The sequence below is a fragment of the Cyprinodon tularosa genome, unplaced genomic scaffold (genome assembly GCF_016077235.1).
Source record: "Cyprinodon tularosa strain WSP-4 unplaced genomic scaffold, ASM1607723v1 ctg13, whole genome shotgun sequence".
Classification (NCBI taxonomy): Eukaryota; Metazoa; Chordata; class Actinopteri; order Cyprinodontiformes; family Cyprinodontidae; genus Cyprinodon; species Cyprinodon tularosa.
The window spans coordinates 2,146,287-2,172,352 of NW_024038114.1; the positions used below are offsets into that span (position 1 = coordinate 2,146,287).

Here is a 26,066-nt window from a genome sequence, read left to right on the forward strand (position 1 = left end):
GGTATACACTCATCTATCTCTTTTGGAAAAAATTGTGATATTATTACAATCTTGATATATTGGTCAGCCCTAGGACAGAATTATAAATCCTTTCATCAGTAGAAAGATTTATTGATCCACCCATCTATTCTTTCAGATTCATCCATGCATTTCCATCCATCCATCCCTTCATCTATCCCTCCATCAGTTTCCATGCATGGTTTATTTACTGTACATATTATTTACCTCCAACAGGGATTAGGACTGGTAGCCAAGAGAAGAGGTTAAAAATGTTTGCTTTGTGGTTTGATAAACAATTTTTAATCCATAGTGAGTATAATCTAATAATAGTAATGATTTAACACACATAGCAAAGTTAAATTTCTTGTTTTTATTCTCAAATGTCACCAATAAAACTGGTGTGATTCTTGAATAAGTATGATTTATCTTATACTGCATTCTTGTTAGAATTGAAAAAAAAAAAACACCTTGGTTTTGTTTCAGCAGTGGCTGAACACATAATTGTGAGTGATAGATAAAGAACAACAGATGAATTTCTGTCCAAGGTCTATTTCATTGTTTGTTACTTTATTTGTGCTTTCCTCCATGAATTATTCATTTTCAGACTTGGGTTTCTATGAGGCATGAGGCCAAAACACTATTTTAGATTCATCAGGCAGCGAGGCGGACACAGAAGCGACAGCCAGCGGTGTGACTTGTTAAGGCTGACTCAAATGGACTATCTGTCATCCTGCAACCTGCCCGCATGTTCCGAAAACACCCGGCAGGTTATTTATATGAAAGCAGGCGCCAAAAATCCTTTTCATCACACCTGAAGGTTGCTTCAGTTTCTCCTGCAGCTGTGGCCTAAATGTCAGAGAGGCTCGACATTCTGCTTCGCTTGACAAGCTAAAAGACCATGTGCATGAAATCAACAGTTTCCCGTGATTTAAATAACTATTCTAGTAAGGCAGTGCATCTTTAGAATCGAATATAAAAGCATTGGTGCAAAATTATGCTGCCTGAGTTTAAAAAACTGATAAATGTTCTGAATTCATGGGTAATTCAGAACACTGGAGTTGCCCACCCCTGGAGTTGCCCACCCCTGGTCTAGGCAATCAGCTTGTTTTGCTTAGATAGAAAACTTTGAATTAATCTGACTGTACGATCTGGTTGAATTGTCTCTGTAAAGTGCCTTGATGTGTTGTGAATAGGCGCTATATAAATAAACTGAATTGAAATTGAATTAACACTGGTTGTAACTACATCTGCAACAGTTGTCCCATATGAGGAGCATCAATATCAGATCCACTTTGGGAAGAGAAGAAATTTGCTGATTGTTCTTTTACATTTGAAATATTCCAGCAGATGATGTAGCAAGAAGACAACACAAAGAGAAAAGGTGCAAGTGAAAAGATAAAGTAAATAAATCTTGTACCATGTTCTCATTTTGCTTCTGCTTCCAACCTAAGCCAGTAAATACATTAGAAATAGATGCTCAGCTCAAAAACATAAAACCTCCATGGGAATCCGGAGTTTTAAATAAACCCCAACTTAGGATGCTTGGCACGAAGCACAGCTTCCTCCCATTGGCTCTTTATTCCACACTCCTTCAATACCATCGCCCCCCCCGACTCGATTCATGATTGGAGAGCATCCTTGCTGTGGAGGAGAGATGAATTATACATCCTCTGCAAAGAGAGTCTAAACAATGAAATGGGCAGACCACAGAGATAGAAGGAAGACAGGATGAGAAGAGAAAAAAGGACATCTGCAACGCTCTTCATCGTTCCAGGCTAAATAAGAAGGGTGGGCGAATGGAGAGGAGAGGTTGGAGACATGCCTTTTTTAAAACAGCAACAGTTACTATAAATAGCACGATTACAGTCTCTGTTCTGCACTGACATGCGCTGTGAAAGCGTCATGAGCAGAGGATGTCTGCCTTCATTCTTCTAACGTTTCCTTTTTTTTTTATCAATAAAATCTAGAGGAGGAGGAGGAAATGAATGAAGAACAAAAACCTCCATCAAGGCAGTGCTGAGTTTTTTTCCCATTCAGGAATAAATAAGAACTGAATAATTTTATTATCACAGCAACGTTTAAGCCATAGAGGCAACTGGTATTAAATCAGTAAAGTTAAACTATAGTTTATGTTTATTATGAATGACTTTAAATCTTACATTTTAACACTGGGAATATATATCATGCAGCAAAATGTGGAATATGCATTTGAAAGCTGTTTGTTTTTACAGTTGATGTTTTGGATCTAATTTAGTCAAACTAAACAAGAATCTCTTTTAAACTGCTAAAGTACCGCTTAAAGTGTAATTTCCTTAGGTATAACTGTCAAATTTACTATGTAAGAAATTCAACATTGTTGCTCATACATTTATTAAAATATACCTCTAACAATAGCTAATTTATTCAATTCATTTCTACCACACCCCTCCTGCAAATTCATTGGTGCTTTACAAAAACCTAAGTGAAGTATCTTATCAAGTTTTATCAAGTTCTACAACTACCAAAAAAAAAAAAAAAAAAAAACAACTTTGTCCCTGCGCACAAAAATAATCTTTTTTGTGACCTTTAATTTGCCTGAAAACAGAGTTCTAGAAATACAGTATAAGCAATCCTAAGATGCTATGTAGACATTTTTTTTTCTTTTCAATTGGGAGAAAAAAAATATAACCTTTGTCAAATATGCCAAAAGTTACAATACCAAACGAGCAGGTGGAAGTCTTATATCATATTAACATTTAAACCGAAAAAAGAAGAAAAGTGGCTTTACTTTGACATGGCTTTAACTTCTACAGTTTATATTTAATTGAAACTGAGTCTGACCTCCGACCCGCTGGCATAAAGGCTGACCCGGCCCAACATGCATTACGTTTTCCTGAGCCCCCCTAAGAAAACCACTTTTTGGGTTTTTTTTGGTCTAGTGGTTAGAGCAATGCGTTTGTGCTCCGAGAAGGTTGCAAGAACACAGTTAGATTCCTACAGCCTCCATTCTGGGTTACTGAGCAAAACCCTCGACCCCACACTGTTCCCCGGGCGCAGCACAATGGCAGCCCACTGCTCCCTAAAGGGGATGGGTCAAAATGCAGAGAGGGAATTTCCCCATTATGGGAGGATAAAGGGATTTAATTAAATTTTCATATGAGGTTTTATTAAGCTTCTTCCAGCCTTAGAAGTTAGCTATTCAGCTGTGAAACTAAACTATACCTCCTCATTTGTGCACATTACCCTGATTATGTTTTTAATAATCTGTAGTAATGTGCTCCGCATGAAGGTCTGAACCAACAGGATATCCAACAATGTAATAACAAATACATATTATAATTAAGACCTGTTAATAGTATCAAACACTAATAATACAACATTAAAACTGCATCTTTTGCAATACAGTTGTTTTTTCAGTGAATATTTCAATCATCTGATACTTTTTTTAACGGGTTGTGTCTGGTGAAACTTAGTGCAAGGAATCAGCTACTGTTAAATGCATTCAATAGTTTGATAAATTGGTGGAAAGAGCGGACAGACAGAAATACAGATAACCTTTCTTAATTATTGGCAAAATGTTAATAGTTGGCTCAAACAAATTATATGATTCGATTTAGAATGACCACATCAATTACATTAGCAGATATATTACTGCTTGTCAAATTGACCTTATTACACATCCAAGGTTTTATATCATTAACTCAATAAAACCAATTATTAATTTAACTTTGGAAAGAAAAGGTAATTTTTTTTTTTTTACAGAAAAACCGACCAACTGAAGAGTTTAGTTTCTTTGTGTGAGTAGAGAAAATAAACATATTCAGCCAAGTGTTTTCCACTTATCAAGCAACCTGGAGCCTGAGCCAATTATTACCATCCACAATTACAGAGTCAACTGATGCGTGACTAAATACTGATTAAAAACGTTCCAGCAGCACTAAAAAGTCAAATGAAAGCAAGTGCTAGAGAGGGTTTTATTCCATTCAAGTGGATAAAGTGAGAAAGAGTTCAGCTCAAAGAAAAGGAAAATCACTGAGCTGACAATGATAGGATAATACTAAGAAACACAAGATCTTCTCTTTCATCCTCAAAGGCATTTTAAAGAAATTAAAAGTAAGAGGATCATTAGCTATTTTTTCAATTATATGCTTTACTGGCAGTTTTTATTTGTCATTCTACATATACACACACATACAGATACACTCTCATCGGATAAAAAAAAAAAAAAAACATGTAGCAAAGAACATGAAATCCCTGACAGAAATCATTGGTTCGGATCGTTGTGTCACTGATTGAACAGATGAGGCACCAGGATTAAATAAGTATGGCTGCTTTTCCTATTCTGGAGTGGACTAGCCGCACAAAATAAATCACCATGATAACGTATGTGCTATTGCTTTTGTGAAACCCAATCAAGGCTTAGTTAAAGGTGCAGTTCATGTGGAGGTATCACAGAATATCACTGTCTAATTTAGAAAATAAAAACTTTAAAAGATTTGTGCATGTGAAGCTGAGGAAATCAGCCGATTCTTCCTTGATGTTAAAGAAAAGATACTGTATGCCTTAAACACTAAGGAAAACAGGTATGTAGCCAAGATACAACTGAAGAGGTGTGACGTTTAATTAAAGCATCAGTCAGTGTCTAAATAGAGAAACTATTCCTGGTTTCAGACAGAGCATATAGATCAGTAGGTACATCCAGTATTCCTAAGAAAAGGACAAGCAATGCTTACTTTAGAAGCTTATAAAAAGTAGGACAAATTTCCCTTTTTCCAGCACTCATAGTCATCCACCAACCTGCCGTTAAAGGCTTTTTGTGCAGCATTAACATTCATGATCTGCCTCTGCAATATGGAGTTTGTGTGTTTCAGCGAACTATCACAGAACATTTTATTGGGTTAATATTCGTGCTGTTATTAAATAATAGTGAGTTCAGCTTCAATACTTGTGCACAAGTAATTTGTCCACTCAGAGGTTCAAACAATTTTACGCAAATGACTGGGATTTAATTTTCAAGGTGGGATTTTTAAGGCATAAATATTAAACCTGAAGCATAAACCAAGCTGCATCATTATGTGAATGTAAGGGTTGTACTACATTATTTTAGGTCCATGTTCATAACATCTGAGACAGCAATATCAAAAATGGTTTAATGAAAAAGATTAATTTTGGTTATAATAACAGCAATAGTAATCTTTTAATTTTGGAGATGAACTGAGAACAAAGATTTTTAGTTTTAGAGGGTTGCAATATTTCAGGACTCAGAAGCTCCATCTGAATTTATCAAACTGTAGCTCCTAGCTTCCCTTCCTTCACATTTTGTGATGACAACAGTAAGAACACTATTGTGGGTAGGAAAGGATTGGTACTCCAGACTGCTGTACAGAATCCATACAGCCTCTAGACTTACAGATAAAATTATATCACAGAAACGCACATTGATTGACTGTTACAATAGGAATACAGAAAAGAATTCCAGAAAAGAACTACAGCAAATCAAGTTACACAGATGTAATGAATGCCTGGAGCTCTCTATATTAAAACCCAGAACATATGATGGTGTGAACATTTGCATGAGTCACACAAAACACATGTGAAATGATACATCCTGCCATGCAAAGAATTGTGAGAGACCTTAAAACAGAAGACATAAAAGTTGTGCATTTTTAGGAAGATAAATTACTTGTAACATTTAGTTTCTGATGCAAAACATTTTCAAGAAGTATTCCAAGAAAAAGCTAAACTTCTGTTAGCCATATGCAATGTAAATGATTAATCTGGTCATGACCAGTACCTGCATTTAGACTCACCTAACCCACTGGAACATACAGTAACTATCTGTAATCTGAACTGGGCTGACAATATTCCCTGAATTACAGAGGAAAAACAAGAACACAAACATATTCAGGGAAATCACAGGAAGCATGAGGTTATCCAAACTGGGTGTTTGTTAAGGCGCCCAAAACAACTAGCAGGAAGAACAACACTGCATACAACACCGGAGAAAACGGAGACACAAAAACATTGTAATTCCATATGTGTCAGGAATCTTTACAGAATTTCCTTAAAATACCACATAAACTAAGTCAAAAAATGCTTTGTCCTAAAGACCTAAGCTGAATGATGTTTATGTGATCCACAGTGAGGTCTGTACACCCTCTTTTATTGAGGAAACCAAACAACAGCTACACGAACACATGACACAGCATAGGAGAGCCAGACACTCTAGGCAAGGCTCAGCTGTACACTTACATCTCAGAATAAAGGATCTACCTTTGTAGACCAAGATGTCCAGATTTTGGACAGAGAGGACAGATGGTTTGAACGAGGGATGAAAGAATCCATCTTTGTCAAAAGAGAGAAGCCATCTCTGAAGAACAGGGGAGGATTGCAGTTTTAGCTTCCAATCATTTAAAATTCAGTCATGGAACTCATTACAACTAAAATACCAAACAAAGAGCCCACAAACAAGAAAAGACTCTGACAACCCTGAAGAACAAGAACTTGCTATTTGATTTACATCTAACCTTGAATGTGCTTAGGAGGACGCCCCTCCGTGCTCCAACCACAGATTGCTCTGGTGCAAGCCAGGAGAACTGACAGACTCCTGGAAAGGTTTTAAAAACTGAGCGAAAGTTGGGGTTGCCTTCCAATTTAGGCCCGTTTGGAGCTCTCCTGGAGTTGACCGTCCCTGACTGAGGACTACAGCAGACGTTTTCAGCTGACCCTCATTACCTGCCTGGGCCTGCCAAGTCTGTCCGACTTGATCCTCATCCAGCATATCCAGCTCACCCACCAGGTGGTGATCAGTGGACACTTCTGCCCCTTTCTTCACCCCGATGTCAATACATGCAGCCAATGTTGGCAAGATACAACTACAAAGTCAATAGTAGACCTCTAGCCTAAGGTGTGCTGTTGCCAAGTGCATCAATAGGTATCCTTATGCTTGAATATGGTGTTCGTTATGGACAATCTATGATTTGCACAACAATCCAATAACAAAACACCATGTGGCTTTAAAGCTGGTAAAAAAAAAAAAAAAAATTCTTTAGCTCAAGAAAGTAATGTGAATAAATATGACATCTATAAAACAGGAAACTAGACCTTTTTTTTTTACAAACAAAACATTAGGGGGAAAACACAGCGCTTCATAACAGGTTCAAACACACAAATACTAGTGAATAGCATAATGAAGTTTTGACAGGAGCTCATGCAAGTACCATAAAAAAAGATTTATCTTGATGTTGAGCAAATAAAGCTTTTGTACTTGAGCACATTCTGTAGACACAAGTCAAACTAACCATTGAAAGAGCTTGATGTTAGAGCCACGGTGGGTCGCTTCAGCATCATTGTGCCTTTAGAGGGCTGGTTAGGGCTGTATAAATGACACGTTTGATTTAAACATTTCATGTATGAACTGCTTTGGTGTTAACTTGAATCCCATTTATTTAGCAGCTTTGCACACTGGGAATCCTCATTAAATAATGGTTTAAATCTGACTGCAATTCAGAGATTTCAATTTGAATCCTGGTCGACAGGAAATGCTCCAGCATTAAACCTTAGCCAAATCTGACTCAAACTGACTTACTGAGACGACCCCTGAATAAGGGGGCAGCTGAAAGCACACAAACAACTTTTTACACTTTCCTCTAACTCTATAACATTTGCCTTTTTGGCTCATGTGGGCCTGAAAAATGTATATTATGGGCCAGATCATTTACCACATATGTTCTAGAGACACTCAATCACATTCACAAAGGACAACTCAATAATACACTAATATATTGGTAGCAAACATGGGATTCAGCCTCTTTTCAAAGGCTACATTGATATTTGATAGGAGTAAGCTTAGCCACAGTTGCATCATTACATCATCACAGATTCCCAAGTTTCCCCTACATAAAAGCCTTGGCAGTAATTTGATTGATGTGAAAATACAGGAAATGGAAGATTAGAAACTGACATGGCAAACCAAAGTGAAGCATAACATCTGACTGATTGAGCTTGTTTGAGTTTTGAAGTAACGCCAAGAACTGAGTTGAACTCCAAGCCAGACTCCCCATGTGGTCTTGACTCACCATGTCATCCATCGTATCAAACTTAACTGTGCTCAAACTTCTTCACAGTGTGCCCTTTATAACCTCGGGGCTGAATCATCTATGATTGGTTGCTTCTTTGTCAAGAAGGCGCAGATGTTCCCCGCTTTCAATCTTTGTAAAGAAGCTTGTGGCAGGAAAAAGAATAAATGGGTGGAGAGTATAAAGCAATGTTAGAGATAGAAAGAAAGGCAAACGTATCAGTAAGAAAGGGCTGGTAAGAAAAGTAAAGCAATGACCTAGTTTGAAGTGCAAAGGCAGAGCGGTGTTGTTCTTTTGGCTCGCAGTGAAGCATGAATCTGCAGCATTAAGCCGTTAGTGTTTCAAAGGGAAACATTCAAAGGATGACTAAAATAGATTGTCTGAATTTAGACCTGAGAAAAGGCTATTATTATTTCATAAGGAGACAAACTTAGTCTATTTGAACTGCACAAACGTTAACAATCCTGGCCAAGAGACAAGTTTATGATTTCACTGCATTCCATTGCATTCTGCTGCTTCAAAGTTTGTTAAAACTTTCAAAACTAGATGCATCTGCAGTTAAATTCAAAATGAATTTCTATAACAAAAACTGGGATCCTATTTTTTTTTTTTTTACTTCATTCTATTCAGTAAAAAACGTTATCAAACGAAGACTTTAAATGGCCAAACACACAATCACTATTACAATTGTTTGAATTTACAACTATTGGCAAACTGTGTTTGAAAAGAAAACTCCTAGTTGAATAGGTGAGAGCAGGGGAAAGTAAGGGGAACTAGTTAACTGTACATAACTGACCCAAACAGGACCAAATTTTGCTGCCTGTGTCAAAACACCAAAACTCTCTTCTCCAATATCTATACGTTTAACAGACCTCAAATTAGGCAAAATACCTCCTATCGTAACCCTAATGACGTCCTGTATCTTCTCCAGAATCTGATAGATATTTTGCTGGTGTTAATCTTTTACATTATTATTTTAATAATTGTTATTTATGTGAAGCTCTGAAATGTAATGCAGTCATTGTAAGCAGTAGAGCGATCTTTTTTTCAGCTAATTCAAAAGAAAAGGTACAAAAAGCTATTTAATCAAAGAAAATGCAAAGTAACAAAGCATTTGATGTTATCAATGCTATTTTAGCAACACTTTTATCCACTTTCTTTTTTATGCAAAGAATTTTTGACAAAAATAAAACCAACGGTTCATTTGTCATCTGTAAATTTTCAATTCAATTCAATTCAGTTTATTTATATAGCGCCAAATTCACAACACATGTCATCTCAAGGCACTTTATAGTTCAACCAGATCATACAGTCAAATTGATAAAGTTTTCTATCTAAGGAAACCAGTTGATTGCATCGACTCATTAAACACATTTAAAATATTTAATGTAAATATCCTTTTCCTTTTCTTTAAGCCATGTTTCTAAATATCCATTTAAGATCATAAACTAAAACCTTACAAATCAAACCTATATATAGAAAAATAGCCCAGGATATAATCAGTGACGAAAAAATTGCTCAGGTCCCCTAATTTTAAAAAAGCCAATATCATAATCCTTCCAGCACCATTCCCAACAGTTCTTCAAGGTCTTTTTGCTGATTTTCTGTAGTTAGTAGTTAGCATTTGCTGGGCATCTTGGTCAGACAAAAACTTCCTTTTTATCTCTCCAAAGATGATGTGGAATTGATTAGAAAAAGACAGAAATATGTTAGAACACTCTTTATAAACAACATTTAAACTTAAACCTTTTCAAATAAAGAGACTCTTTAGTCTTTTATAATCTTGTCCTACAATCAGCTGAAGTCTTGCAGGTTTATTTACTTGAAAGGCTGGTATCCACCAAAACTGATCAGCCGAAAATGATAGAAAAGTGAATATTCATTGATTTGCCGCTAGACATTTAGGGCTGAAACTTGTGATAACACGGCAAACGGCATATCAAGCACGTAGAAATGTTGTCGAGTGCACGAAGTAAAGCACTGAAGCAACAAAGCACAGGTAGCACAGTTTGTCAGAGTTGGGTGCACGGCAGACAGGTTTTGAGTGAGGACATTTGAGTTTAAACGCTGCACATTGGTCTCACTTCATTAGCACAAATGCCATAGAAATCCAAATGGAAATTGACACTAAAAACACCGACTCTGTCTGTGGATAAACGTGTTTAAAAAGGCTAGAAAGTTTCCCACAGATTCTGCTAAGGTAACGGGAATGACAAAAAAAAATTTCCATGGTAAATAAATAATTTGGTACTTTTGTAATTGAAAAATGTATAATTGATTGAAATGCATTTTTTTAAAACACAGTTAATACAAACTGTAGCCAAAAATGCTATGATTTTGATATTTGATATAACCTCTTTCAGTGTTTCAGTTTTGGGACTTAGTTTCCTAATTTTGATTTCAGCCGGGAAACTAGTTGTTAGTCATCTTTCTTCCTTTTGAATTACATTTTGTCTGTTTGAAAATTGAGGAGCAATATTTTCCAGATTGAGAGAAACACTTGCCTCAACATTGACTGATTCCATGTTTCCTCTAATCACAAGAATCTATCACCACTGATGTAGATTTTTAATACTAAATGATGAAATTACTGAGTTTAGAAGATTGTGAATCATCACTTCATGGATCTTTTCATCCATTTATCCTTGAGCAGGTGACAAATGAATCAAATCCTCAGCAGTGCCAAAAACAGCCCCATAATGGCCATTTTCACCTGACACTGGCTTCATCCATCTGTACTCGATGTGTAATCAGGGATACACAATCTGTGTCATATCTGCAGCTTCAATCAGTCAGCAGAATAGGAGGCAGTGAGCTGTATGGTCATCAGAGAACGGCGCTGACATGCAGCCAAGTTTCTGCTTTTGGCACAATAGAAGGACACATTTTCAGGGGAAAGGAAGCACAAAAGTTCTCATTTGAGAGAAAAGAGGGGATGTACTTTACAAGGGTGAAATAAAAAATAAACAACTGAATAGAACATTCAGCAAAAACCTGGCCTCTCACGGGTTTTATTTTCCTGCTACTCATATATTACACAGAAGTCAATAAAGCTACAGAATGCAGTAGATTCTGTTCTGCCCTCTTCAGACAATGACCTATGCTGTCAGCTATTTTAACACTGCAGTAAAATACAAAACAGAGGTCAGATGTTTCTATATTTTTTTCACATCAAGTAAAAAGAATTAATTGATTTTTTTCTGTACATTTGAGACTCACTCAGATAAGATTTACTTGAGAGGAAAATAAGGCAAGTTGGGGAAAAAAAACCTGAAAAAGCTTAGATTTTTTTTTTTTTACATTTAATCAAACCGTCCATGTGGGACCAAATAATAATAATAATAATAATAACGCTGCAAAGCACACTATAGATTAAGGGACATTGATCTAAAATGTCTTTAATTTGAAGGTCAATTACAATAAAAGCATTTGAGACTAACGCGATTCTATCTTGTTGTGAAAATGTATGTTCTGTATACCTTGACAAGTTGATAAAATATTTAATCAATCCATTTCACCTGTCAGAAAGTGATGTTTTCCCTCCCCCACCTGTTGCTACTTCAAGCTATCAGTCAGGCATGTGTCATGGATTAATTTGAGGAAAACCTCTTTAAGTTCTTAAAGGAATAGCATGCAACCAATTTGAGTTCTTTTACCAAAAATCAAACATTGCTTTCATAAATACATATTCAGTCTAATTGGGAGTGTAGGCATAGTGGTTAGGGAATAGAGCTTGGAACCCTGAGCTTCTGAGTTTGAGCCCCACTCCCATAGACTGCTAGCCTGACGTAGTCCGACTCAATTCTAGTCAGAATATGAGTCTGATACTGCTCCATAGAGCTGTGATTATGGGGCGTGTTTTGAACGAACCAGGAAAAAAATGCCTCTGTACTCAATTGGATAGATCTACAACCAATAAGAGCAACGGAGTGCGTGACGTATGTTAAGCGATGCATAGTTGTTGTCAACAAAAATCAAAGCGTGCAGTTTCACGCCTAGAATAAGAAGATGAGACTTGATCGCGTTTCTCTGTTCCTCTTTTAAAATTAATTTGCTGTCGATATCTTCTAGAACAGACCTAATAGCAGAATCTACTCACCCAAACTCTCCAGCGGCAGCCATTATTGTTGTCACCCAAGCGTGCTTTGGTCACGTGGTTGATAACGTTACTCTTGATCATCTGTCCATCATCGTATAAAGCCCGCCCTGTCAATTTGATTGGATCGCCTGACAGTGGGCTTTAATACTCGCGCTACTATGGAGCAGAGCCAGACCGAACTTCCCCGAACTCAAACCTTGTGGGCGGGACTAAGTTCGGACTGGCACCCAGGCTAATAGACTGCCACTCTGAGTCTCTGAGCAAGACCCTTAACCCCACACTGCTCCCCAGGTACCCCACAGTGGCAGCCCACTGCTCCCCAAGGGGATGAGATTAATAAAGTTCAATTATCATTATTATTATTATGACAATAAGGGGTTCCATAACTTGTAATTAGTTGTTTATTAATATGTAGGTAGCAGTTAACCCAATGGAAGTTGCCATGAGAGGATATCAACTTCATACCCTTCATACCATTTTCTCTGTCTATGAACACTTATTTTCATTGGAGGTACATAAAACAGGCAAAGATGATTAGAGATTATTCAATTTGCTGTTTTCTGTCAAAATGGAGGACCATCCTTACTCTTTGTGCAGCATGCTTAAATAAAATGTAACTAAGAATAAAAAAGAGGTCATACCGGTAAAAGACAAGAATCAACATTGGCATAGCTTTTACCAGGTAGAAACAATTCATGAAGGAGCGGGGCATCAAATGGGCACAGAGGCTGCAGGATTCCTGTTTGAAAGGTCAGATAATTCATCACAACAGTTTTGGGTTTTATTTATTTCGCTGTTATGTTAGAAAAAGGACCGTGTAGCCCAGCAATTACTCTTATCGCTAGCAGAGACGGCTGGTTTTTTGTTAGCGTACACCGGACAAGCTCAACTGCAACAGATATCAGCTGCTGTTGTTCTTTATAGAAGTCATATTAGCAGGTGACCACAAGCTTCTTTCAGAAGCCTTTTCCGTGACATTATCAACATGTTTCTTCATTTATTCAAGCAGATGTGTAAAGGGTGATGGTGTAGATACACTATATTGCCAAAAGTATTTGCTCACCCATCCAAATTATTGGAATCAGGTGTTCCAATCACTTCCATGGCCACAGGTGTATAAATTCAAGCACCTAGGCATGCAGACTGTTTTTACAAACATTTGTGAGAGAATGGGTCGCTCTCAGGAGCTCAGTGAATTCCAGCGTGGAACTGTGATAGGATGCCACCTGTGCAACAAATCCAGTCGTGAAATTTCCTCGCTCCTAAATATTCCACAGTCAACTGTCAGCTGTATTATAAGAAAATGGAAGTGTTTGGGAACGACAGCAACTCAGCCACGAAGAGGTAGGCCACGTAAACTGACAGAGCGGGGTCAGCGGATGCTGACGCGCATAGTGCGAAGAGGTCGCCAACTTTCTGCAGAGTCAATCACTACAGACCTCCAAACTTCATGTGGCCTTCAGATTAGCTCAAGAACAGTGCGCAGAGAGCTTCATGGAATGGGTTTCCATGGTCGAGCAGCTGCATCCAAGCCATACATCACCAAGTGCAATGCAAAGCGTCGGATGCGGTGGTGTAAAGCACGCCGCCACTGGACTCTAGAGCAGTGGAGACGCGTTCTCTGGAGTGACGAATCGCGCTTCTCCATCTGGCAATCTGATGGACGGGTCTGGGTTTGGCGGTTGCCAGGAGAACGGTACTTGTCTGACTGCATTGTGCCAAGTGTAAAGTTTGGTGGAGGGGGGATTATGGTGTGAGGTTGTTTTTCAGGAGCTGGGCTTGGCCCCTTAGTTCCAGTGAAAGGAACTCTGAATGCTTCAGCATACCAAGACATTTTGGACAATTCCATGCTCCCAACTTTGTGGGAACAGTTTGGAGCTGGCCCCTTCCTCTTCCAACATGACTGTGCACCAGTGCACAAAGCAAGGTCCATAAAGACATGGATGACAGAGTCTGGTGTGGATGAACTTGACTGGCCTGCACAGAGTCCTGACCTCAACCCGATAGAACACCTTTGGGATGAATTAGAGCGGAGACTGAGAGCCAGGCCTTCTCGTCCAACATCAGTGTGCGACCTCACAAATGCGCTTCTGGAAGAATGGTCAAAAATTCCCATAAACACACTCCTAAACCTTGTGGACAGCCTTCCCAGAAGAGTTGAAGCTGTTCTAGCTGCAAAGGGTGGACCGACGTCATATTGAACCCTATGGATTAGGAACGGGATGTCACTTAAGCTCATATGTGAGTCAAGGCAGGTGAGCAAATACTTTTGGCAATATAGTGTATATTCCATCCAGCCAAGAATAGACCAAAGCAAAAGCAAAAACCCAACGCCCACCTTCCTTTATTAATCAGCTGATATAAATTGCTGAAAAGAAACAAGAGGAAATCTATTAGATTATAATTTACTTGAAAAAATTAGAAAAATAGAACTAGAAAAGTACTCGGAGAGTGCAGACCTAAAACTTGCAATTGAGATGGATCATTACCAAATTGAAATAAAATGTTCCTCGGCATGAGCTGCACCTCTGGTGAAAAAAAAAAAAAAACACACAAAAGGAAATCAAATCTGTTCATAAGTTTTCAATTAATCCTGATAACAGAGTTTTTTTTTGTGTGTGTTTTTTCTTCAGTAAAATACCTGCAAACTTTTTGAGTCCGATGCAGATGTTGTTAATGGTCACTGCTGCCACCCTCTGGTTTAATGGGAAACTGCTTGTTCCGCCAATTATCCCCATTTCACAATGTTAGAGAATCATTAAAAAAATTCCTGTATCCAGCTTATGATCTGGACCATCACTACAATGTTATGTATTGATCGCTTTCATGAGGGACACCTCTGATAAAAATGTGTTACAAATTTCATAACTTTTCAAGTACACAAACAAACAGACAGACAAACACACACACACAAACGCTCTTAAAAACATAACCTCCTTTGTGAAGGTAATTATGTTTCCTCTCTACTTCAAGACCTGAAGTAACTCATGCAAGTTTATGAGCCCGTCACATTTATGAGACTCAGCTTCTACCATAGAAACTATTATGCAGTTAAGGGCACCAGAAAGTGCTTCTCAGCTGTTTGTAATTCATTAAGTGCACCACTAGATAGGATTCAATCTTAAACACTCCGACTTTAAAGAAAAAAAGGGTTTTAAAACAGTAAAGTGTGGAAACAGTCACTAACCTCAAGAATAGCGCTAGCTGCAAAACCTCTGAGGAGAGGATGCACAACGGATTCACCTCAAGTTCAAATGATCTGGACAATGTTTTGATTTGAAAATTGGCATTGAACCAGAGGAGAGCTCTGCATAGAAATGTTTTTAGTTTTCACTGAAGTCAAGAAATGAAAAAATACTGATACAGACTACTTGTAGATAAAGCTAATCACTAATACCATTAGTAATGGCAGTTAAAGAGAAACAGGTAAGTTTATCTTTACGAGTGCTCAGCTCAGACAGGACCCAGCTGGGTTTTACTTTTCCTGGATTTCCTCCAAGCGAGCAAACAGTCACATAAGGTGACACAAGCTGAGGCAGCGGAAGCCTTCAGGGCATAGACATGTCCACTTTAATTCTAATGAATTAACCTCTCATGTCTGTGTGACAGACATTCAGGTCGCCCAAAACTTACTCCTGCAAGCGATGAGGGTGGAACTAGATAAGAGTTATTTCTATATACCAGTAAGTTTTCAAGATGGACAGATTTCTGCAGAAGGTATTTTCTGGTGTTCTTCTGAGCATCAGACAGCAGTATTTCAAAGATAGCTGAAGGTCCCCCTGAAGGAGAACTATTACACAACATTGCCCTAAAATGACACGGTCCTTATCTCTGCCATCTTAATCCCATTTATTCTGAATTAGATCAGAAAGAAAATCCTCTCTCAGTGTAGCTCTAGATTAATCCAAGCAAGGTGTAATCTGTCATCAGTGGCTAGAAAAATGTGTTTATTCACCTAAATCTATGGCAGCGCCTCCATCGCACTAACTGATTTGAGCAGAGTTTTCTGAATGGGTGCACAGGCTGGCAGAGCAGGCCAGAGCATCTCACAGGCATGATCCACAGAGGGAAGACTGACAAAATGAAGGGAACAACTTCAGCCATGGGGGTAAACATCGCTGTGACCAGAAATGACATCCAAATCCCGACTCTGATCCCAGAGAACGCACATGTGTCTCCAGACAGTAGTTAAATATTGGTCTTATAATGGCCAACTCTCCACTTCCTTCAAAGTTAAAGAGACAAAATGCTGAAAGTATCTCAAGGATTGACCCTTGTACGGAGGCCTTAGTCCTCGATGCGGCTGACCCAGGTTTGAATCTAACCGGTGGTCCTTAGCCGCATGTCTCTCCCCCTCTCTTATACCCCCTTTCCTGTCAGCCTACTGTCGAAAAAACGAGCCAATAGTGCCGTAAAAAAAAAAAAAATTGGTATGATTCATGCTAATACCTTATTGGGTCAATAACTGTTGATTCTCAAAGCTGCAAAATCAGCATTGTATCAGAAATTTCAAACTTGTATAAGGACACCCCCAATTTCAACAAAAATAAGACAGTGCTGCAGCTCTGTCCAACAGTTTTCTACAGGACAAGGGTCAGAACCTAATTGGTATACTTACCGTATTTTCACGACCATAAGGCGCACCGGACTAAAAGGCGCACTCTCAGTTATGTGTCCCATTTCTGTATTTAACACACACATAAGGCGCACCGGACTATAGGGCGCGTTTTTTATATACAGGTACATGTCCTCTCAGGTGGATTTTCCCACTTAAAAACATATTAAAACTACTTTATTCCCACTGATCACAGCAAATAAAGCTGCAAGGTGTATTTATTACAAAGTATTATTCAAACCTGGGAGCTGGCCATGAGAGACACATCGCTGATGACACAGGGCTGTGATTACTCCTCTGATACAATTTATTGACGCATAAATTAACTTAAAACATAGGCAGGATAATAATCTGGATGAACTGACTGCAATGATTAAATTTTCAGGTGGACTTTCTCACTTAAAAAGATTTAGATTATTTAGATGAAAAAACACCTGCCGAGGTGAGTCCGGATGCGCGGCCCAGAGCCTGCTGTTGAATTAAGTTTTCAGGTAGAAAAATAGAGCGGGAGCAAAACTGAGTATGATTGTGCTTTATTCATGTATTTATTACAAAGTATTAATCAAACCCCTCAAAGTCCTCATCCTCTGTTTCTGAATTAAACAGCTGCGCTAAATCAGACATGCCAGTTTCCCCTTCTTCTTCGTTTATTGACGCATAAATTAACTTAAAACATAGGCAGGATAATAATCTGGATGAGCTGACTGCAATGATTAAATTTTCAGGTGGACTTTCTCACTTAAAAAGATTTAGATTATTTAGATGAAAAAACACCTGCGGAGGTGAGTCCGGATGCGCCGCGGACCAGAGCCTGCTGTTGAATTAAGTTTTCAGGTAGAAAAATAGAGCGGGAGCAAAACTGAGTATGATTGTGCTTTATTCATGTATTTATTACAAAGTATTAATCAAACCCATCAAAGTCATCATCCTCTGTTTCTGAATTAAACAGCTGCGCTAAATCAGACATGCCAGTTTCCCCTTCTGCGCTGTCAGAGTCACTTTCCGTGCAGCGCGGCTCCTCAGAAATAATGCCTGCTTTTGCAAAAGCTTGAAGAACAGAGCCAGCAGACACGTTATTCCTCGCTGCTTCTGCTGCACCTGCTGGGTCCGGTTCACACCGATGTCCAGCGGTTGAACAGCGAGCACAGGGTTAATTTGTTTCCCCATGTTTTTCACATCAGCTGTGAGATGGGCACGCATGGAGTTACAGATTAATGGTGATGAGTGGAAAAAAAACACCTGGTCTCCTTACATTCAGCCACTCTTTCATCATCTCCTCAATGAGGTGGTCTCAAAAGTCGCAGTTACAACACACATAGGGCGCACCGCACCATAGGGCGCACCGCACATTTTGAGGGGGAAAAAAGACGTTTAAGTGCGCCTTATAGTCGTGAAAATACGGTAGGTTCTGTTTATCTTGACACCTGATTGCCAAGCATTAGTATGACGTTGCTTTAGCATCTGCACAATGTAGGGCTGAACAATTTAGCCAAAAATCTAAATTGCCATTATTTTCTACCAATATTGCAATTTTATTTTGATTTTCCTTTGCACAAACCATAAGCATGTATTATTCCAGGGTTTCTATTTTTTTATTTCCTTGAAAGCTTGCATGCCCAGTCTGTTGTTGAAGGACTTTACTGTAACCTTGGTTTGGAAAAATGCCTCTACTTGCATGCATAGATTGGTGTGTTAGCAGAAAGTTTATTTCCTTTTTTGGTGAAGTGAACTCGCTTTAAACATATTGCTGTGACTTAAAGGGCTGGAGTGAGAAAAAAAAAAAAAAAAAGGATCAGTCTTGTTAAATCTAAAGTGACAAAAACTGAGAGCCTCTCCGTTATGAAAAAAGTATTTTCTTAACTTGATTGCCCAACCCTTGTCTGAATAAAGTTTAAAGCACTTTGGTCAAGTCTAATTATTTGAAAAAAGCAATTTATAAGTACAGAGTAATTGCCACTAGAGTTCTAATCTAATTTAATGCATAATGTAATCTTGTGTCAACAGACCGAGCTTCTCTGTAGCTCCTCCATAGTTACCTTTGGGCTGTTGGACGTTATTTTGGATAGCTTTGGATGAGGCTTTATGACCAAACTTTAGAGAACAGCTAGACTTATTCTGAGGTCACAACTGAAAACTTTAAATACTTACTGCTACTTGTAAACGGAATTGGCTGTACTGCATTTTAGCTAACTGTATAAAAGGGCTGCCCATCATTCTGTTTAAGAGTGATGTTCAGCTGCTAAGAACTGAAAAAAAATCCTCATCTATAATTTTTAATTATGCACTTTTTAAAATCCCAATAAACCCTGAATTTTTTGCTTGTAATGTGACTAAATATAAAAGATGTTTAAGATGTATGAAAAGTTGTAAGGTCCAGTAATTTAGTAAATAAAACTTCTATAAGAGAGTAAAATACATAAATGAACAAGACTCACATGAGTTGAAAGGAATCTAAATAAATATCTATAGTGAGCATTTAAAGCAAATATAGACTATTGTAATCAGAATCAAGAAAATTAACAAGACTTTTGGTTTGAGCAGGTTTTTCATTTCCTTCATTAATAAAATATAAGCTTATCTTATATTTCCTGATGTAAATTCATTAACTTCGGCTGGCAGCCTGTCTGGCATCTATAACATATTTGCATAAACAGACTCCCATGCTCATTCACTCTCTTTCCTGCCAACAACACCTTGGGGAGCTCTTTATACAACCTCTGTCATATCACTCAATTAAAACACCTCTTCTTTTTCCCTCACCAGAGGTAGTTTGAAATACTGTCCCCCAACCATGAATTCTTTCAGCTATGGTCAAACAACACCCCAATGTCCTCTGCTACATCGCTGTTTTCAGCATATTTTAGCCCAAAGGAGCAGCAGCATCCAATGGAAATGCAGAATCAGGACTAATATGCGCTGCAGAATCTCTTTAATGGATGTTTTTTTACCTTCTTTCTCAGATACCATATCAGATCCAACACAGCTCAGAGTCAGTTCAGTACAGCTAAAATTAACTCTGGTCAGCAGGTGATGACTTTGTCCTTTTCAGTTACTTTAAATCTATTTTGGGAAAGCTGCTCCATCTGTGCAGAAAACTTAAGGGCAAAAAATTTAACACAGTCTCTTCAGGTGTACAGAAAATTAGGAGTGTGTCGGAAAAAGTAAAGTAGTGTAAATATAAAGTAATTCCTCATTTATTTAGATTTTTCAAACATTTTCACTCCACTACTGGCTTAATTTCCTAAGATGCGTTTATATTAACTGTTAAAGAAAGGGCATTTTCATTCACAACTATACTCAGGCACCAGAGAGCAGTTTGCGATAAAGTGACTACAGCAGATTATCAAGACATCTTTTTTTTTTTTTACCCTAATTAAATCAACCCCCACCCCTGGAGTGTAATTCAAATAATCTGCTGACGTAACGTATACCCAGAGAAGAGCAGTGCACACATTTTCTGTCTCTCAATGCCTGGATTTGCTGAACACACTAAACACAAGTAAAAGTGTCTTCCAAACTAAAGCCAACACAGCGAGTGGATCCTTCTGGACCTTTGCTTTTTTCCAAAGGTTTTTGTCCTTACACAGGCTCTAAATGATTTAGTAGATGATCATATTCTCCTTTCGACGGGTTATTATTGTAGCACAGAGACGGGGGAAAAAATGACGCAGCAAAGTGGAGCTTTTTGTGTTTTTCCTCTCAAAACATCACTTCTTAAAATAGTGATGTTCCTGTAAAACTGTGTTTTACCCCCAGGATATTGTTCTTTTGTCAGGAACAAATCTAAGCACAAGTTTTTTGTCCACTCTGCGCCCTGAAACAGCAGTTTAAATATAACTGTCTGTTTTGAAGACCTCTTTTCTTTCATTGCAAAATGAAAATTTTGCATTTCTCTGGTTGGCAGCTTCAGTGTAGTGAAGTTTCATCAAATGTAGAATAACTTGTATCTTAACTCACTACATTTTTTTTAAATAGCTAACTAAACATCGTCAATACCTCCTAGGAAGTAAATATACTACTGGTGTAAGGATACTTCAATCTGATAAAATCACACGAAGAGAAAAGACAATTAGAAGAAATTAATTGATACAATTACTTTGTCTTTGGAGCTCAGACCTCGGCAGGTAACAAAGCTCTTAATTTTGATAGATATGCATGAACAGGAGCAAAGAATAGGCCTGTTTCCCCCCCAGGCCTAAAACTGGTGGTGGAGTGGAGATGGATGAAGTTGGTGAGTCTGTAGACTGCTGATTAGTGAGGCGGTATGCTGAGATTTATGGGGAGATCCAGTGGAGCTGATACTAGAGCTTCATTCAGGGAGCTGGAAGATGGAAGGCCAGCTTGGATAACACAGGTTGAGAGAACCTGTCCATGATGAGTAAGCATGTAGCGACAGTGGAGAGGAAAAACTCCCCATTGGGAAGAAACATCTGGCGGAACCAGGCTCATCATGCCGGTCTTCTGCCGGACCGGTTGAGATGAAACAGGGAACACAGTAAGAGTCCGGGAGGAATGAAACCCTGATGAACCTACAATGGTGGAGGAGGGGCTGGAGGTGAGTTGAAATGGGGTCATCTGAATGAAGTCAGACAGCGCATCAACCACCTGCGCACAGGAGCAGACAAGTGTGGATCGGAGGTGATTTAAGATGAACTTTGGATGCCGATTGGCTTTCGTGGAGGAGATCAATCAGTTTCTTCAGTTGAACATCCGCCTAGGCTCTATTAAAGAACCTTTGCATAGTAAAATATTACTAATATTAAAACCAATTTAAATATTAAGGATAAACTAAATAACAACAATAAGCTATTCCAGAAAGAAAACTTAACATAAAAGGAGAATAAGCTGTCCCAACCAACGCTGTGGAGGACTCTGGGCCAGACTTCCCTGTAGAACAGTTTTATTTTAGCCATATTGAAAAGTTTAAGGATGAAAGGCCAGTTTAAGGTAATTCTGTGGCCTTTCAACAATAATTTAGGTAAACTAGCCACTCCAGCGAAGGCTCACCAATGTTTTCTTCTTTTCTAGATAATGGCTTTCACTGGAATCCCAAAGAACTTGTAAATGATTTTGTTACCCTTTCCAGATTGATAAATGCTGATGCCTTTTTTCTCATCTGTCTTAAATGTATTTAGGTGTTGCTTTTTGAGATTTCTTAGCCTACTTTGGGTTGTTTTGTACATTTTTTGTAGGTGATCTCTTAATCCTTTCAGTCAGTCAGTAATCAGGCTTCTACATGGCTGGTGGCACTAAAAAGTGGTTGAAAATATCTATTTTACAATTTACCTTTTCAGACAGAATTCAGTTGATTTGGATGTTTTCTGTTCCCCTAATGAATTAAATAATTTGAGTTTGTTTTCTTTTTTTTCTTTTTTGTTTTAGCTCTTTTAGATCATCTTTATGAGAAAATAACCTTCATCTGATGGTCTGAAACATTTTAGCATTTGTTTAACCTTTGCTAAAGTAAAGGTCTGAGACACAGCGTTCTGTCTGCATCCCTAAAGAATCTATTGCATGGTAATATTTTAGCCATGTTTTTTGTCTTTGAAGTTGTAATAAAAACATTTGCTCTTGTGCTCAGTTCTGGCTGCTACTGAAGCTTCACTGAAATCAAATGTTACTCGTAAATCATCTCTCACAATGACAAGTCAGTGAATCACACATCACACAGAGGTGACCACCGGCACAAACTGTTCACATGAGAATTATTTTATTTCCTTCTTTGCGTTTTCACAAAAACAGCAGTTAAAAAATGTTGCATAAATTGTACTTTTTGTCTTTTTCAGATGTTTTCAGTTTCTCTGGGATACTTAACAGTCTTTTAAGACCAAAAACCTGTATTTGTAGAATGGAATATTTTGAATTATTTTCACAGATTCTTTCATCTAATTTCACAGATGTTAACTTTGATATCATCTCTCATAGAGAATCCAGTGGGCTTTGAACAGGCACGGTTGTTTCTTCTGTGCACCTCTTTAAAAAACGACTTTCAACAGAACCCCATGAGAAGTCATGTTTACTGTCTGACTGAAGCCATGTGAGACAGCATGCAAAAAAAAGGTGCTCTGTTCATGCTTTTAACCTACCATAAAGCATTTTGCCAAAATGGAAACTATGATGAAAAACCTCCTCGTCCTCCTACACATCCTCCTAAACCAGGCCTGCAGCATATCAAATGCTAAAATCCGTATTTTGCTCATTCCACTGTCTCCTCAATGTGTTTTTTCACAACAGTTTGTTATCTTTAAGATCATGGACACAGTAACCGGTTGTCAATTTCAGGATCTAAGGTTAACAGATTTGAAAGAAATTCATAATGGAACTACCAATAATAGCAATTGCAATTTTATTATATCACAATGATACTGTGACAAAAATACATCCTCTTTAGGCTGTGAAGCCCTGATCTAAGCATTAAGTCCTCAGCATGACACATGGTGGTGCTAGTATCATACTGAGGCAATTATTTAACAAACCAGGAGAAGGAAAGCTGGTCAGAGTGGAATGAGGAATAAACTGGAGGTTGTAGGGAAACGTCTGTTCCAACCGTTGAATTTCCGAATTCTCCCGAGTGGTGCCCGACTTTACACGAGTGAATAAAGTGAATGTGATTGGTCAATTATCAAGGGGGCAGGATTGTTTTGGCAGAAGATTTGCCAGCAAGTTTGGTTGTGGCCGGTGTCTCAGAAACATCTTGCTAACCAGTTAGCAACTTAGTGCTAGTAGGTTCCAAATGGGAAATTCCATTGGGACCAAGTAGCACTAAATTGGTGACTTGAAATGACACTGTCAATGAACGCTATGGACAGCGGAAACATGCAAGAGGATGACTCTCCTGTCATATATTATTTATTTAGAGGAGGAAAGTGGGAAAGAAGTTGTTGTGTAGGTGTACAAGCTGACATATAACTAACTGGCCTGCATAAAATATCGAAAAATCCCCCCACAGATTTTAAGATTGGATTTTTTTAAATAGAAATTTTCTAAATTTTGCTAAAATATGATGTGATAAAGAGTACATTTATATATTTGATATTCAAATATGACTTCCCTACGACTTTAAGAGAAAAAGGATTAAAAAAAAAGACAAAGAGAGACTGCAAAAGTTTTCAGGTTAACCTTCCAATTGGACTTTTATTACAGCCAATTCCATGTATATGAATGTGTTAAAAAGGCCCAGTCAAAGTCCAGAATACAAGCTTTTGAGAATGTATAACACAATTGTGGAGGCACATACCGAGATGTGTTGTTGTAAATACAAACAACATTTATCTTACATATCAAAAAACATTAACCATTTAATGTTGATTAATCATATTTAATCAAAACGTGCAGCATTACAGTTTTAGGATCCTCTGACATGGGAGCTGGCTCGGAGCTCGTCTGCCTTACTGTGTGTTTCCTGTTTTTACAGTTTGTATCTCTGCTTCTGTCTCCTTGAACCGCAGTCGGCCTCGGCAGATGGCTGCTCACACTCAGCCTGGTTCTGCTGGAGGTTTCTTCATGTTAAAAGGGAGTTTTTCCTCTCCACTGTCACTACAAGCATGCTTAGTGTGAGGGATTGCATTAGTCAATGAGTCGATGCAATCAACTGGTTTTCCTTAAATAGAAAACTTTGAATCAATTTGACTGTATGATCTGGTGAACTGTATCGTGCCTTGAGATTACATGTGTTGTGAATTGGTGCTATATAAATAACCTAAATTGAATTGAAGTAAGATGGCAAAATGTGGAAAACATTGCAGTGTGTGAACACCATGAGATGCAAAGTAAGATTAGAAAACTCCAGCTTTACAATCCCCATGTACCCCGTTATTCTGAGGGGTTTGTGACTTGGTAAAATATTAAATAAAACTGCGTTCTATGTTGTTTAATTGTTGAGGGAGGCTTTTAAAGGTCATATGGCGCAACGCCTCCAATGTAAAGGTTGTCAGAGACAAATAACCTAATGGGTTGAATGCAGTAACACCAGTCTCATGTCTGCATGCAGAAGCACAGATCCGGGAGCGCAAGCATGAATCGCCAACATACCTCTCATCGGGTTCTCCATCCATAAAATGCCACCGATGAGGAGGGGAGACTGACCGAGCATCCTGCAGGTCGTTTCTGCACCTCCAAACCGTTCAGAGGCTGTTACCTTAACTGGAATGTGCCAATAGGGAGGAGGAGAGAGTGACTCCTTCAGTCCACATGTAGGAACACCTGCTGCCTCACATGAGGAGCTTCAGACGGACTAGACCCGGAGATCAGCCGGAGCGCGCACGCACGCACGCAGGGCGCTCTGTATTGCATCCAAACGCATGAAACGATACAATATATAATGACATATGAGGGAAGAAGAGCTCAATTACTGCGGCTCTTCCGCCAGAGAACACGAAACTGCAGGTAAAGCCGGAGGTGATTATGCAAAGACCTGTTCCCCAGCAGGAGCCGCGCCATACAGAGACTGTGTGGACAATACCAGCGGTGTGTCATTCCACTTCCACGGAGCTATAACAGCAATATCACTGCCATATCTCCAATCACAGCTCAGCGGGCTGGGTTCAATGCTGGAAACAACCAACTGTAACTAATTAACCCCCAACCAAAAAAACAAACAAACAAACAAACAAACAAACAAAAAAACAGCATAATAACACAGATAAAACAGCCCTACCTTCGACAGCCATCGCGCTACTCCATAGAGTTGGACATTATTTTCACCAGCCGAAATTAGGGATTATAAAAATGAAAAAAAAAAAAAATAACAACTCAGCGCTCCTTCATTCTATCTTGTTCGGCGTGTTATCATCAGTTTGCTGCGGGCAAAGCAAGAGCGCACAGCTGCTGCCTCGCAAGGCATGGTGGGAAGTGTAGTTCTCAGCGCTTCCTGAACACTGTTGCAAAGAACAAACAAGGAGAATCTCCAGAAAGTTTATTATAATATATTTAATATGTCGCCTTTTACGTGCCATTACGTAGGGGATACACTAAAGAAGCGTCACTTGAAAATTATTAACTGCTTTAACAAATAATAATAATAAGAATAATCTTTTTAAATAAAACTGGTACTCCCTTTTGGGAAAAAAATAGTAAATAAACCAAAATTTTATATATATATATATATATATATATATATATATATATATATATATATATATATATATATATATATATATATATATATATATATATATATATATATATATATATATATATGTATATATATAACTAACTGTTTTCTCACCCCTCGTAGGGTGGTATGTGTCTTCCTCAAGCTTGGGTCCTCTACCAGAGGCCTGGGAGTTTGAGGGTT

The 26,066-nt window shown here is 38.3% G+C and overlaps 1 protein-coding gene across 2 annotated transcripts in view; it reads right to left on the reverse strand.

The window, feature by feature from the left end:
* Positions 1-25,570, reverse strand: part of samd12 (sterile alpha motif domain containing 12) — a 142,926-nt gene extending 117,356 nt beyond the window's left edge. The window contains exon 1 of one of the 2 annotated variants that reach the window (XM_038277086.1): positions 25,428-25,570. In XM_038277086.1, the coding sequence (XP_038133014.1) occupies positions 25,428-25,440 (13 nt within the window). In that variant the 5' untranslated portion in view covers positions 25,441-25,570. Of the gene's footprint in view, positions 1-24,802; positions 24,995-25,427 lie in introns of those variants that run through there. The other variant, XM_038277085.1, reaches the window with a different exon arrangement.
* Positions 25,571-26,066: the final 496 nt, after the last annotated feature.